The sequence below is a fragment of the Anolis sagrei genome, chromosome 4 (assembly GCF_037176765.1).
Source record: "Anolis sagrei isolate rAnoSag1 chromosome 4, rAnoSag1.mat, whole genome shotgun sequence".
NCBI lineage: Eukaryota > Metazoa > Chordata > Lepidosauria > Squamata > Dactyloidae > Anolis > Anolis sagrei.
In genome coordinates, this window is record NC_090024.1 from 248,626,053 (window position 1) to 248,642,206 (window position 16,154).

Sequence of the window (16,154 nt, forward strand, 5' to 3'; positions counted from 1 at the left end):
AGAATTTTTGGGTTAGCACAAATCTTGGCCCGGCCTTTTAAAATCTTTTAATTGCCTTGAACAGGCAGGATTATTTTTAATATATGTGTGTTATGGTGACAATTTTTATGCTTATATTTTGTTTTGTTAATCTTTGTGCTTTAACCCCCTCCCCTCTTCTACTCCTCCCGCCCCCCACTCTCAGGAGCACATGTTCAACCATGTAGGGAGCAAGCCCTACAAGTGCGAGGAGTGCGACTACAGCAGCGTCTACAGGAAGGATGTCGTCCGCCACTCCGCCGTCCACAACCGGGACAAGTGAGCCTCCTTATCGCCCTCTTTCCCTTCTAATGTGGGAGGGGAGGTTGTATTACTACTAATAGTACTAGCGCTAGTACGTTTATTTATCTTCCACTTTTCCCTCTCAAATATGACTCCCAAGTGACTGCACAGGATGCAGCAATGCCCCTTTCCTTCCCTGCACTTCTTTCTCCTCCTTCTTTCTTCCACATCCTCACCGGCTTCTTTCGCTTTCTCCCTTTTGTTTAGGAAGAAGAGAGCCGACCCGGTGAGTAGCCACTTCCTCGCCCGAATGCCATTCTCTTTTATGGATTGATTTTCCAGAATAGGAAAACTCCAGCAATATGTCCCAGAAGCACTTTATTAGAGTTTTAAAATGGCCTGCACACGGCACTTACCCTAAATTCCGACATACCACCTGCACACCCAGCACTTTTTAATATGTACCCATCACATTTGGCCCGGCCCTAATTTTATTGTGTTATGGTGTATTGTTTTTTGTTGTTTTGTTATTGCTTTAATGTTTTGATTTGCTTTACGTTATGCTGTTGTTTTATTGAGGCCTTCGTAAGCCGCATCGAGTCCTTCGGGAGATGCTAGCTGGGTACAAATAAAGTTAATAATAATAAATAATAATAATTTAACCAGTTTCCACCTCCAGTGTTGCAACCACTGAAAGAGCAAGCCGGCCTGCAAACACCCTTTAAGCATCAAAAAGCTTCTTTTATTTTGCTCACAATCATAGATTCATACAATCCTAGAGTTGGAAAAGACCTCCTGGGCTATCCAGTCCACCCCCATTCTGCCAAGAAGCAGGAATATTGCATTCAAATCACCCCTGACAGATGGCCATCCAGCCATCTAGCCTCAGTGAGACAGATTATACCACAGAGCAATACAGAGAAAGAAAGTAGACACACAGATTCTGTAATTACATTAGGAACACAAACAAATGGGATATACCATCATTTCACTCATCATTCACTCATGCATACGTTACCATCTCTTCTTCCTTCTCCTGGAAAAGAGAACCAAACCTAGGCCAGATTGCGTTCCCTGCAAATCTGCCATTTTGCAAATACACCATCTCTTTCCATCCCTTGGAAAAGGTGGCGAGTGTACAGAACCTGTGCTCCTGCAGTCCGCTACACTTTTGGATTGTAAAAAGGTCTCTTACGTAGCAACATTTTGCTGATGTTGCTCCAAAAAGTTGTAAATGACTGACAAATTGTTTTCCACCTAAAGCTAAAGCTTACCGATTCGATCAGTTCTGGGCAGATCAGTTGACTTTCCTTCTTAACATAAGGAACCATTGTGTTGACTTAATTATTATTATTATTATTATAACTTTATTTGTACCCTGCTAGCATCTCCCAAGGGATTCGATGCGGCTTACAACGGGCCGAAGCCCACACAATACAACAATACAACAATACAGTACCTAGCAAATAAAAACAGTTGAGCAAAAACAATAACAAAAGTGGTACAACAAGACATTATTAAAAACTGAGCCGGCCAGAGTAGGGGTACAGGGTTAAAAGTGCTGATGTGTCGGAGGGATATGGGATTATAGTATAAGTGCGGTGTGCGGTGATCTTGGTTCTAACTAAAGTGCTTCTGGGATTTGGTAGTGGGGTTCCTAGTCTGAAAAGGCACATTGGAACAGCCAGGTCTTCAAACTCTTTCTGAAGACTGCCAGTGTAGGGGCTTGTCTGAGGTCTTTCGGGAGGGCATTCCAGAGGCGGGGGCCACCACAGAGAAGGCCCTGTCTCGTGTCCCCACCAAGCGCGCTTGTGATACGGGCGGGATCACGAGCAGGGTCTCTCCAGATGACCAGAGTGAACGTGTGGGTTCGTAGACAACGATACGGTCATGCAGGTAGGGTGGTCCCAAACAGTTCAGGGCTTTGTAGGTAAGCACCTGCACCTTAAATTGGGCTCGGAAAATAAACGGCAGCCAGTGGAGCTCCTTAAACAGGAGGGTTGACCTCTCTCTGTAATGGACCCCTGTTAGCATCCTGGCTGCTGCCCAATGGACCAATTGGAGTTTCCGAGCCGTTTTCAAGGGCAGCCCCACGTAGAGTGCATTGCAGTAATCCAGTCTGGAGGTGACTAAGGCGTGGACCACCCCGGCCAGATCAGCCTTAGCGAGGTACGGTCGCAGCTGGCGCACAAGTCTTTAAAAGAGTCATTGTCTCTGGCAATGTAAACATGTTTTCCACCAAGAGTTAACCATAGTCTCTGGTCATCAATGTCAGCAGTGCTCATCAACAACTTTTAATTATAGTTCATGAATTCTTAGCCTCCTTTTGTAGTTTTCCAGGCCTCATTTCTTAGGATAGCATCTCCAGGCCATATAGGCCCCAACCATACACCTTTCATACGATTTCATTCAAACCATGCATCATATATTCATCACAGTGTCCATAGGGTGCCATAGGATTTCTCTTCCATGTCTTGTCTGTGGTTCAAGGGGAGGAACCAAGAAGACCCAGGGACTTTAAGTCGTTGGGCTTTGCTTCTCAGCTTGAAGGCCAAGGTCTCTTTAGGGCGGACGGGTCATTAAGCTGCCCTCACCCCGTGGACAGGTGTGACGCGGCAGCTAAAGAGGCCAATGCAATTCTAGGCTGCATCAAGAGGAGACTAGATACAAGATCAAGGGAAGCCCTGGTCCTCCTCTCTTCTTCCGCTTTGGTCAGACCTCCTCACCTGGGATAATAGCCCTGTGCCCAGTTCATGGCAAAGCAATTCATGGATACGGCAATCCCTAAGATGGAAAGTATCCAAAAAAGGATGACCAAAATACCCAAAGGAAACATGAATTCCTTTACAGGGCAGCTAAAGGAGTTTCGTTTGGAGAAGAGAAGGATGGGAGAAGGGGGCATGAGGACCATGTTTGAATATTGGAAGGGAGGTCACATTGAGGAGAAAGAGAAAAGCTTGTTTTCTGCTTCTCCGGAGACACAAGGGAGCAAGAGAGATCTCAGCTAAACATTCAGAATAACTGTTGGAGCTGTTGGACATTTGAGTCTGGTGGAGTCTCCTTCTCCAGAGGTGTTTAAGCAGAAGATGCATTTGGCCATCTGTCGGGAGGGTTTGGATGGTGTCTTCCTGCCTGCATGGCCCTGATGGGGGCCTTTTCTGAGATGTCCCCCCTTGTGCCTCTCTCTCAGCCCCCCAAGCGCAGCTCCTTCCCCTGCCCCATCTGCGACCGCGTCTATTCGATGCAGAAGCGGCTCACGCAGCACATGAAGACGCACAGCAGCGAGAAGCCCCACATGTGCGACAAGGTGAGTGCGGAGGGGACGGATGGATGGACAGAGGGCGGGCAGGCGGGTTTGGGGAGATGCAGACCAGGCTCTGAGTGACTCCCCTCCCTTCCTCTCTCCTCCCCTCGCAGTGCGGGAAGTCCTTCAAGAAGCGCTACACCTTCAAGATGCACCTGCTGACCCACCTCCAGGCCGTGGCAAACCACAGGTAAGGCGTCTTTTGGAATGGAGTCAGGAAAGGGTTGTGTGTTGCAATCCAGAGCAGGGAACGAGGCCTAAGATAACTATCCACCACACTTGGCTGTGAAAAACAATCCTTTTTTATTGAAGAAAAATGGTTACAAAATAAAGGAAAAATGCAAGTCAAAAGCCACAGCAAAATCAGCAAACATGAATTTAAATGGACAAAGCAAAACCAAAAGCCTCACTGGGAAATACTGGAACCTGTTAGCAATCCACTAACCGTGCTTGATATCCTAGAAATCTTCCCAAACTATGGCCAGGGAACCGGGAGAACTGCCAAGGTCTTCATCAATTCTGAAACGATGCCTGAACTGAGGCAATCAGCCCGGCGTATTGCAATTAAAACTCAAGAATGGGTTCCGTGAACCGCCCTTCTTTTTTGAAGCCAATGTTTTTAATTCTTGAATTCGGGAGGATCGACGCAAACTGAGTGTTTTACTTCTGTCTTGCCAAATTTGGCCCCTTCTGTTGTCATTACAGTTAACAGGTGCAGAAGGGAGGGAAAGGTCAAGGTCTCCCTCTGAAACATTCTCATGAACACTGGGACTTTCATTTTCCAAATCTACAGAAGTTCCTTCCTCACTAATTTCAGGAGCATTGGCATCAAAAGGTACATTTCCACTAGCATCAGTAAATATACTTTCATGAGCATCAGGAGGAACAAACAGAGAATCAGGTTCAAGTTCAAACTCAGGCTGAACCCCAACATTGTGTTGCACTCCAGCATTGGAACACCTTTTCACCCAGCAACACACACGAGTCCATCTAAGAATGTTTATTGAAGAAAGCAGGTAAAATGGGGGAAAGGGTCACTTCCAAAAGGGTCAGAAGAAGAGCAAATACAAAATAGCAATAATCCAAAAAGGGGAAAGTACACAAAGTCAAGGGTGCCAAAATTCACAGCGAGACTTCAAACATAAATCCATGAACAAGACAACAGGAACTTTTCCAAGGCAAACCCTTCAAGGAAACAAAGGCATGAACCAGAACAGGGAACTTGAGGATACTTGAAACATGAGCTTGAGAGCAGAGACAGACAGGAGAGACATCCCTTGGCAACGTTGCCTCCTCTGAGAGGTGCAAAGCCAACACCACTTAATTTAAGCACAACGAAGTAACCATGAGATCATGCCGAATGCACCTGGGCTTCAAGGCCTTCTCACAGATTCTCTCAGAACTTCTAATTACTACTTCATCACACTAGAGAATGACTCCACTTTACATCCAGTCTCCTACAGAATTCTGGGGTTGGTAGTTTAGTGAGGCTGTTAAATGCTCCTCCCTAAACTACAAACTCCAGAATTCTGCATGAGGCAGCAACCAGCTTTAAAGTGGATTCATCCTCTAGAGCAGGTGTCCTCAAACTTCTTAAACCGAGGGCCAGGTCACAGTCCCTCAAACTGTTGGAGGGCCGGATTATAGTTTGAAAAAAGCATGAATTCCTATGCACGCTGCACATATCTTATTGTAGTGCAGAATCACTTAAAAACAATACAATAATTAAAATGAATGTATAAATATGTGAGAGGAAGCCACAGGGAGGAAGAGGGAGCAAGCTTCCTTTCTGCTGCCCTGGAGACTAGGACGCAAGGGAAGAATGGCTTCAAACTACAAGAGAGGAAATGCCATCTGAACATGAGGAAGAACTTCCTGACTGTGAGAGCCGTTCAGCAGTGGAACTCTCTGCCCTGGAGAGAGTGTGGTGGAGGCTCCTTCTTTGGGGGCTTTGAAGCAGAGGCTGGATGGCCATCTGTCAGGGGTGCTTTGAATGCAATATTCCTGCTTCTTGGCAGAATGGGGTTGGACTGGATGATGGCCCAGGAGGTCTCTTCCAACTCTTTGATTCTAGGATTCTATGATTCTATGAAGAATAATTTTAATAAATATAAACTTATTAGTATTTCAATGAGAAGTGTGGGCCTGCTATTGGCTAATGAGATAAGATTGTTGTTGTTGTGTGCTTTCAAGTTGTTTCAGACTTAGGTTGACCCTGAGCGAGGGCCGGGTAAATGACCTTGGAGGGCTGTATCTGGCCCCCGGGCCTTAGTTTGGGGACCCCTGCTCTAGTGTGATGAGGCTCTTAGTCTATTTTTCACTCCCTCCGTTCTCAAACCTAATCTGAATTCTTGGGAAAATTCCCCATCGGCCGTTTCCCAAGAGAACTGGTTTCATTTGACTGATGACAGGAATGCAAAACATCGGGTCTCAACTTCCTGCATTCTCTCCCAGCACTGACAGACTCATCACTTTGAAACCCATCAAACCCCTCATCCTCTGACATGTCAGAACAATCTTCTGCTGCTTGCTGACCTACAACAGATTTGCCTGCTGGGATAGGATTCTGGGGACTGGGATGCAAATCCCTGTTCAGGTCTGGCTCAATACTATGAAATCGTGGAATTTGTAGTTCAGGAAGGCACCAGGATTCCCTAGCAGGGAGCATTAAGGACCTTGTGAAACTACAGGTCACATGATTCTGCAACAGGGAACCTCAGCATTTAAGGAAATGATGTCAAACTACATCCAGGTGTTCTCTGAATGGAAAACAATAGCCATGTCTTCACCTGTGGCTTTTCACTTTGGTGAGGATCTTGTGTTGCTGATATGAGTGGGTGGGGAGGGGCTCATCCGGTTGAGGCAGGGGGTACCCCTTGCAGCCCCCTTTACAACTTGACCTTCTCCTCTTCCTCTTCCTCCTCCTCCTCTGGCCAGGTTCAAGTGCGAGTTCTGTGACTACGTCTGTGAGGACAGGAAGCTGCTCCTCAACCACCAGCTCCGCCACGTCAACGACCGGCCCTTCCGCTGCAGCCTCTGCCCTTACGCCACTGTCCGCGAGGACTTCCTGCTCTCCCACACCGCCGTCAAGCACACGGGTATGGGGGTTGTTTTTTCCAATGGGGGGGGGGGCAACACTTTTCCATATTGAGGTGGGGGGCTGCTGAGGTCATGAGGTGGGTGGCCATCTGTCGGGGACGCTTTGATTGTGTATTCTTGCCTGGCAGAGGGTTGGACTCATCCCACTCTAGGATTCTATTGACGCTTCCTTCCAAAAATCACAGGTTCCTAGCATTGGAAGGGAGGGTCCCCCGGAGCTCATCAGGCCCACCCCTCTGACCAGTGTCCAGCAAAAGAGACCCCAACACTTATTTCCACCATTGGTCCCATTGGCACGACACTCTTGTTGGCAAGAGGTTCCTTTACGATGTTTTTAGCCTTCTCTGCCAAACAGTGCTGGTATCTGAACCACGCTATAACCCTCATGTTCTCATAGCATCAAGCCCTGATAGTTGAAGTGGTGTCAAACTACATTCATTCCGCAGTGTAGATCAGGTATGGGCCAATGTTGGTCTTCCAGGTATTTTGCAATTCAACAGCCTCAGGCCCTTTCCTTTTCCCCCTCAGTCCATCTGTTGGGAGGGTTTGATTGGGTGTTCAAGAGCATTCCTGCCTGGCAGAGCGGGGTTGGACTGGATGGCCTTTGGGGGACCCCTCCAACATGTCCTCCCGCCTTTTCAGGAGGGAAGCCCTTTGCCTGCGAGTTCTGCCACTTCACCACGAGGCACAAGAAGAACCTGCGCCTGCATGTGGGGGGCCGCCACGCGGAGCGCTTTGAGGAGTGGGCCCAGCGCCACCCCCAGGAGCCCCCCTGCCGCCGGCGCCCCTTCTTCACCCTCCAGCAGATCGAGGAGCTCAAGCAGCAGCAGCAACAGCACAGCCCGCCCGGAGATGCCCTCCCCACGGACCCCGGCACAACGGTCAGTAGCACCGCTCTCGGGCACCCCACCCACCCTTGGCCACCCTTTTCCTGGCTGCTCTTGTGGCGCAAGGTGTTGGACTCCAGAACAGGAAATAGCCCCTCTGATTATAAACACACCACACGTTGAGTGAAGGAACAATCCTTTTTATTAAAGCTTAGCAAAAGGCCAGTAGAAATAAATGCTTGTAAAGATTGATAAGATTCCAAAAAAGCAATAAGGCATTTAAAGGCAGCAAGATAAAACTGTGTCCAAACATAGCAATCAAAAGCAATGTTCGAAAAGCGTGAAGATACAATCCAAGGCAGTGATTATCCAGAGAGGAATCAAACACGTAGCAAGAACAGACCAGACGCTGCTAGTCACTTTGAAAGCCTAGAAAGAACCATGAAGACGAGACCACTTGAACAGGAATTCCATGAGGCTTGCGCTTGGTTTCCAAACGATGCCTGATCTGACAAGATTTTCTAAAGGCAAACTTTAAATCCCCAAAACTGGTTTCGTTTTCCCCTAGTCTTTGACTTTGATGAATTCTTTAGGATCTACGTAAACATTGGGCCTCTTGTTGATTCTGGCTAATCTGCAGCCGCTGACTCTGCTTATCTGACTCCTCATTAACTTTACCAGGTGTCAGACTGTTTTCCAAATTAGAATCTGGAGAGCTCACAGGCGGAGGGAGTAAACCTTCTTCCTAAGGCCTGACAGAAGCATTCTCATGAGAATCTGCCCTTTGCACTGAAGCCTCTCTGTCAGTGTCTGCATGAAACTCATTGACCAAAGTGTCTCCATCTTGCACCTCAGAGTCAGTCCCAGCGTCCCCCGTATCAGAAGCATCAGGAGACTGATTTCCCTCCTCATTCCCCCCATCAGACACAGAAACATCAGGAGACTGAAACACAATCATGGGTTCAATCACAGGCTGAGTCCCAACATAGCTGATGAAACACCAAGGATCCCCAAAGCCCCCCTGGCTGCTCCCTTGGACCCCAAATGCCCTCTTTCACCCCATTCAGGGGAGGTCCCAAGGGAAGCCCAAACTGCCCGGAGGAGGCAAAAGCCGCACGATAAACAAGGACCCCACGAGGGATGAGTAACGCCATTCTCACAAAGAGTTTTCCGGTCATTATGCACAGGCGTGATGAGGAGGGCATGTTATTGTTTATTGAGAAAGGAAACAACAACATCCTGGAAGTGCCTCCTGCCCCATCCCTGCCTTTCAGATCTACGTAAACATTGGGTCTCTTGTCCATTTAGCCGCTGACTCTGCTTATCTGACTCCTCATTAACTTTCCCAGGTGTCAGACTGTTTTCCAAACTAGAATCTGGAGAGCTCACAGGCGGAGGGAGTAAACCTTCCTCCCAAGGCCTGACAGAAACATTCTCATGAGAATCTGCCCTTTGCACCGAAGCCTCTCTGTCAGCATCTGCATGAAACGCACTGACCAAAGTGTCTCCATCTTGCACCTCAGAGTCAGTCCCAGCATCCCCCACATCAGAAGCAACAGGGGACAGATTTCCCTCCTCATTACCCACACCAGACACAGAAACATCAGGAGACTGAAACACACTCACAGGTTCAATCAGTCTGAGTCCCAACACAGAGCACCAATTTGGTTCTTAACATCGATCAGACCAGGGAGCCGATAGTAGTTTACAGAAGGAATAGATCAGAAATCCAGCCTTTGGTTATCAATAGTACTTTAGAACCATTTAGAACCACGGATTGCACATGCCTAGCACACGGTACAGAACGATAGAAACAAGGGCAAATGGGCAGAGAGGGAGCTTTTATCCCAGATCTGTGACTATATTGAACCCTATGAGTACCCCCCCGGGGTGAGAAAACCGGTATACAAATACTGTAAATACATAATAAATAATACAGTTTCACACTGATGTGGCATTACGGGGTCATGCAAGAGTGATTAGGATGGGGAAGGGTGGCTATTTCGTTTTTGGAAATTTGTTTACATGGCATACAGTGACAATGATGAGGTTATTCTATTCTTTTCCCCCCTCCCGAAATCCCTTCCACCCACCACTTGTTTTCCTGCAGGTCACCTACCAGGCCGTGCAGGCCCCCCCTGACCCACCGCAGACCCCCGTCCTCTCCCAGGAGCCTTTGGAGGAGACCACCATCATCTATGAGCCAGGTGCGTGCTGGGAACAGAGCACACGTTTTTGCACATCAACAGATTGTATGTTCTGCTCTGATGGGGTGGGGGAGCTTTAGGTCTAGCACAGTGTTTCTCCACCTTTCTAATGCCATGACCCCTAAGTAAAGTTCCTCATGTTGTGGTGACCCCCCCAACCATATTTTCGTTGCTACTTCATAGCGGTAATTTTGCTATTCTTATTAAGCATAATGGAAATATCTGATGTCCAGGATGTATTTTCATTGTTATAAATTGAACATAATTAAAGCATAGTGACTGAGCACAAAACAGTATGGACAATGGATGATGGGATTTGCAGTACCTCCAACCGATTCGTCTCTGAGTTCCACAGACCACTGAGACCCCCACAAATTATAGACCTGGAACAAACTTAGCACAAAGAACCCCAATGCCCAACAGAAAATACTGGAGGGGGCTGGGAGGAATTGACAATGATTTACAGGAGATGTAGTTCACCTACATATGGAGAGCGCTGTGAACACAAACGACTGTACATTTGGACCCAACTTGGCACAAATACTCAATGTGCCCAAATTTGAACACTTCAAGACCCCCTGAAAATGGCCCCACGACCCCCCTGGGGGTTGCGACCCCCAAGTTGAGAACAGCTGGTCTAGCAGATGGGTGGACGGACCCCTCCTGTTGATGTGTTTCGTGTCTCCCCCTTCTTCCAGATGTGGAGGGCTCTGCAGAGCTGGCCACGCAGACGGCGCTGGACCTCCTGCTGAACATGAGCAGTCGACGGGAGATGCCCGCCAGCACTTTGGAGGTGAGGGCTCCGGAGTGACCCACACAGGGCAGGGGTCTTCTGGGGCAAGGGAGGGGGATGCATGGCAGCCCGGACCCACAGAGGCCTCCCTTCCCTCTCCTGTGGGATAATTTTCAGTCTTTTAAATATAGAATCATAGAATCCTAGAGTTGGAAAAGACCTCGTGGGCCATCATTCAGTCCAACCCCATTCTGCCAGGAAGCAGGAATATTGCATTCAAATCAGCCCTGACAGATGGCCATCCAGCCTCTGCTTCAAAGCCTCCAAAGAAGGAGCCTCCACCACACTCCGGGGCAGAGAGTTCCACTGCTGAACGGCTCTCACAGTCAGGAAGTTCTTCCTCATGTTCAGGTGGAATCTCCTCTCTTGTAGTTTGAAGCCATTGTTCCCTTGCGTCCTAGTCTCCAAGGAAGCAGAAAACAAGCTTGCTACCTCCTCCCGGTGGCTTCCTCTCACATATTTATACCTGGCCCTCATCATATCTCCTCTCAGCCTTCTCTTCTTCAGGCTAAACATGCCCAGTTCCCTAAGCCGCTCCTCATAGGGCTTGTTCTCCAGACCCTTGATCATTTTAGTCGCCCTCCTCTGGACACATTCCAGCTTGTCAATATCTCTCTTGAATTGTGGTGCCCAGAATTGGACACAGTATTCCAGGTGTGGTCTAACCTAAGCAGAATAGAGCATGGGGAGCATGACTTCCTTAGATCTAGACACTATTGATGCAGGCCAAAATCCCATTGGCTTTTTTTGCCGCCACATCACATTGTTGGCTCATGTTTAACTTGTTGTCCACGAGGACTCCAAGATTTTTTTCACACGTACTGCTCTCGAGGCAGGCATTGTCCCCCATTCTGTATCTTTGCATTTCGTTTTTTCTGCCAAAGTGGAGTATCTTGCATTTGTCACTGTTGAACTTCATTTTGTTAGTTTTGGCCCATCATCTCTCTAATCTGTCAAGATCCCTTTGAATCCTGCTCCTGTCCTCTGGACTATTGGCTCTCCCTCCCAGTTTGGTGTCGTCTGCAAACTTGATGATCCTGCCTTCTAGCCCTTCATCTCAGTCATTAATAAAGATGTTGAACAGGACCGGGCCCAGGACGGAACCCTGCGGCACTCCACTCGTCACTTCTTTCCAGGATGAAGAGGAGGAAGCCTTGGGGAGAATCACCCTCTGTGTTCGTCCACTTAACCAATTCCAGATCCACCTCACCGTAGTTTTGCCTGGCCCACATTGGACTAGTTTCCTTGCCAGAAGGTCATGGGGGACCTTGTCAAAGAAGGCCTTCCTGAAATCCAGACACGCTCCATCCACGGCATCATTCCCCGCATCTACCCAACTTGTAGCTCTATCGAAGAAAGAGATCAGATGAGTCTGGCATGACTTGTTTTTGATAAGTCCATGTTGACTAATAGCGATGACTGCATTTGTTTCTAAGTGTTTGCAGACCGCTTCCTTAACAATCTTATATACTTTATAGAACCTCAGGATATGCAGCAGAAGCGAGTATTGATGGTCTTAGTAACTCTGGAATGCATTGAACAACAACAACAACAACAATAAAACTTTATTTGTACCCCGCTACCATCTCCCCAAGGGACTCGGTGCGGCTTACATGAGGCCGAGCCCAAAATACAACAATACAAGCAATGAACAAACCGCAGAGATGATCTCCATCCCAACCAGGAAGGCTATTTTTATCTTTACAGTTCCATAAACCGAATAGTAGAGTTGGAAGAGATCACAAGGGCCATCTAGTCCCATGTATACATCGTATTTTCCGGCATGCAAGGCGACGGGGGGTATAAGACGACCCCCCAACTTTTAAAGATAAATTACAGAGTTAGGGATATACTCGGGGTTTAAGACTACCCCTCTTCCAAAACTATGCCCCCGCGGCCCCCGCTGCTCTCTGTTCAAGGGCCTCCTCTGCCCTCGCTGCTTACCTCCTCCAAAGGCCATTGGGTTTGCCTCGGCCCAAGGAAGGGTCTCCGGAAGCCGATCCCAGCAGCGCTGGGCGGCGGTGTGCCTTGGATGTGCTCCCAGAGGCATTCGAGCAGCTCGCATATGATGTCATTAAACATCGAGAAAACTAAAGTACTCTTCCAGCAAAAGTCACCAGCCAATCCCTTTCCAATGCCAGAGATACAGCTTAATGGTGTAACATTAGAAAATGTGGACCATTTCCACTCCCTTGGCAGCCACCTCTCCACCAAAGTCAACATTGAGACTGAAATACAACACCGCCTGAGCTCTGCGAGTGCAGCATTTTTCTGAATGAAGCAGAGAGTGTTTGAGGACCGGGACATCCGTAGAGACCAAGGTGCTTGTTTATAAAGCTATTGTCCTCCCAACCCTGCTATACGCCTGCAAAACATGGACTATCTATAGACGTCAACACTGAGACTGAAATACAACACCGCCTGAGCTCTGCGAGTGCAGCATTTTTCCGAATGAAGCAGAGAGTGTTTGAGGACCAGGACATCCGTAGAGAGACCAAGGGGCTTGTTTATAAAGCACCTTGCTATACGCCTGCGAGACTTAGACTATCTACAGACGTCACACTCAAATCCTAGAACGATTCCATCAGCACTGCCTCTGGGAAATCCTGCAAATCTCTTGGGAAGACAGTGGATAACTGACAGCATATTGGAAGAAGCAAAGACCACCAGCCTTGAAGCGATGGTCCTCCGCCATCAACTCCGCTGGACCGGCCACGTTGTCCAGATGCCTGACCACCATCTCCCAAAGCCGTTGCTCTACTCCGAACTCAAGAATGGAAAACGGAATGTTGGAGGACAGGAAAGGGGATTGAAAGATGGGCTCAAAGCCAACTTTAAAAACTCTGGCATAGACACTGAGAACTGGGAAGCCCTGGCCCTTGAGCGCTCCAGCTGGAGGACAGCTGTGACCAGCAGTGCTGCAGAATTTGAGGAGGCACGAATGGAGGGTGAAAGAGAGAAATGTGCCAAGAGGAAGGCACATCAAGCCAACCCCGACCGGGACCGCCTTCCACCTGGAAACCAATGCCCTCACTGCGGAAGGGAGAAGATGCAGGTCAAGAAGAGGGGTCCACAGCCACCTATGGACACACCAACAGAATACCAATCTTGGAAGACAATCCTGCTCAGACAACAAGGGATTGCCTAAGTATATCTGGGAGCGGTAGTTCCCTGACTCCACATCCAAGGCATGCCACCGCCCAGCATGGCTGGGAGTCATCTGAAGATGCTTCCTTGGGCCTCTGGACACCGACTCCCAGCAGCGCTGGGTAGTAGCATGCCTTGGAGGTGCTCTCAGAGGCATTCTGGGAGCAGTAGTTCCCTGACTCCTACCTCTGGGAGCACATCCAAGGCACGCCGCTGCCCAGGGCTGATTGGAGTCAGCATCTGGAGGCACTTCTTTGGGCGGAGGAGGTCCTTAAGCCGCTGGGCTTAAGTAGCTAAAGGGGGAAAGGAAAGAGCCTGAGGCTGTTAGGAATCCTAGAATCCAAGAGTTAGAAGAGACCTCCTGGGCCATCATCCAATCCAACCCCATTCTGCCAAGAAGCAGGAATATTGCATTCAAACCACCCCCGACAGATGGCCATCCAGCCTCTGCTTAAAAGCCTCCAAAGAAGGAGCCTCCTTCCACCACACTCCCTCCGGGGCAGAGAGTTCCACTGCTGAACGGCGCTCACAGTCAGGAAGTTCAGACGGAATCTCCTCTCTTGTAGTTTGAAGCCATTGTTCCTTTGCATCCTAGTCTCCAGGGAAGCAGAAAGGAAGCTTGCTCCCTCCTCCTCCTCCCTGTGGCTTCCTCTCACATATTTATACATGGCTCTCATCATATCTCCTCTCAGCCTTCTCTTCTTCAGGCTTAACATGCCCAGCTCTTTAAGCCGCTCCTCATAGGGCTTGTTCTCCAGACCCTTGATCATTTGAGTCGCCCTCCTCTGGACACATTCCAGCTTGTCAATATCTCTCTTGAATTGTGGTACCCAGAATTGGACACAATATTCCAGACGTGGTCTAACCAAAGCAGAATAGAGGGATAGCATTACTTCCTTAGATCTAGACACTATGCTCCTATTGATGCAGGCCAACATCCCATTGGCTTTTTTTGCCACCACATCACATTGTTGTCTGAAGGGAGTTGAAGTCCAAATCATGGGAGTTTGTCCAAAACACCCGGAGGGAGGGCCCAAGTTGGCCATGCAAGTGTCAAGTGGTTTCCTAATGTCTATCAACTCCTCCCCCCCCCTCCCCCAGGTGTCTGTGGTGAAGGCGGGGAGCATGGCCTCTGTGGCGCAGGAGAGGGTCTCGGAGCCCCCGGCCCAAGTGCTGACACTCCACGTGACGACGACGGAGCACCGGGAGTCTCTGGCGCAGGAGCCCTTCCAGGAGGCCGTGCTAGGAGAACCCACCGGCATCCAGCAGGTCACCATCCCCTTCAGCAGCACCACCGCTTCTGCCGCCTCCACCACCGAGTACAGCATCGTGACCGCCAAAGAAGAGGCCGCCCGGATCCTCTACAGGTGAGGAAGGGAGAGGGTGGGAAACACAGGTGTGTCTGGTTTTACTCTGTTGTTTTATATTGTTGATTTTGTTGTTATTTCATATTTCGTTATGATGTATTTTGTTATTGTGTGTTTATTATGTTGTATTACTTTGGGCTTGGCCTCATGTTAGCCACCCTGAGTCCCCTTTGCAGAGATGGTGGCGGGTTATAAATAAAGTGTATTATTGGGTTGTTGTAGGTTTTTCGGGCTATCTGGACATGTTCTAGAGGCATTCTCTCCTGACATTTCGCCTGCATCTATGGCAAGCACCCTCAGAGATTGTGAGGTCTGTTGGAACTAGGAAAAGGGATTTATATATCTGTGGAATGACCAGGGTGGGGCAAAGGACTCTTGTCTGCTGGAGCTAAGTGTGAATGTTTCAACTGACCACCTTGATTAGCATATAATGGTCTGACAGTGCCTGGAGGATTCTTTTGTTGAGAGGTAATTAGATGTCCTTGTTGAAGGTTTTTTTGGGCTATCTGGCCATGTTCTAGAGGCATTCTCTCCTGACATTTCGCCTGCATCTATGGCAAGCACCCTCAGAGATTGTGAGGTCTGTTGGAACTAGGAAAAGGGATTTATATATCTGTGGAATGACCAGGGTGGGGCAAAGGACTCTTGTCTGCTGGAGCTAAGTGTGAATGTTTCAACTGACCACCTTGATTAGCATATAATGGTCTGACAGTGCCTGGAGGATTCTTTTGTTGAGAGGTGATTAGATGTCCTTGTTGAAGGTTTTTTTGGGCTATCTGGCCATGTTCTAGAGGCATTCTCTCCTGACATTTCGCCTGCATCTATGGCAAGCACCCTCAGAGATTGTGAGGTCTGTTGGAACTAGGAAAAGGGATTTATATATCTGTGGAATGACCAGGGTGGGGCAAAGGACTCTTGTCTGCTGGAGCTAAGTGTGAATGTTTCAACTGACCACCTTGATTAGCATATAATGGTCTGACAGTGCCTGGAGGATTCTTTTGTTGAGAGGTAATTAGATGTCCTTGTTGAAGGTTTTTTTGGGCTATCTGGCCATGTTCTAGAGGCATTCTCTCCTGACATTTCGCCTGCATCTATGGCAAGCACCCTCAGAGATTGTGAGGTCTGTTGGAACTAGGAAAAGGGATTTAT

The 16,154-nt window shown here is 48.5% G+C and overlaps 1 protein-coding gene across 3 annotated transcripts in view; it reads left to right on the plus strand.

The window, feature by feature from the left end:
- Positions 1 to 16,154, plus strand: part of ZNF335 (zinc finger protein 335) — a 66,891-nt gene that overhangs the window by 27,653 nt on the left and 23,084 nt on the right. For all 3 annotated transcript variants that reach the window (XM_067468335.1, XM_067468333.1, XM_067468334.1), the window contains exons 10-18: positions 185 to 297; positions 529 to 547; positions 3,452 to 3,568; positions 3,679 to 3,755; positions 6,503 to 6,663; positions 7,307 to 7,545; positions 9,602 to 9,698; positions 10,397 to 10,491; positions 14,740 to 15,005. In XM_067468335.1, the coding sequence (XP_067324436.1) occupies positions 185 to 297; positions 529 to 547; positions 3,452 to 3,568; positions 3,679 to 3,755; positions 6,503 to 6,663; positions 7,307 to 7,545; positions 9,602 to 9,698; positions 10,397 to 10,491; positions 14,740 to 15,005 (1,184 nt within the window). The remainder of the gene's footprint in view (positions 1 to 184; positions 298 to 528; positions 548 to 3,451; positions 3,569 to 3,678; positions 3,756 to 6,502; positions 6,664 to 7,306; positions 7,546 to 9,601; positions 9,699 to 10,396; positions 10,492 to 14,739; positions 15,006 to 16,154) is intronic.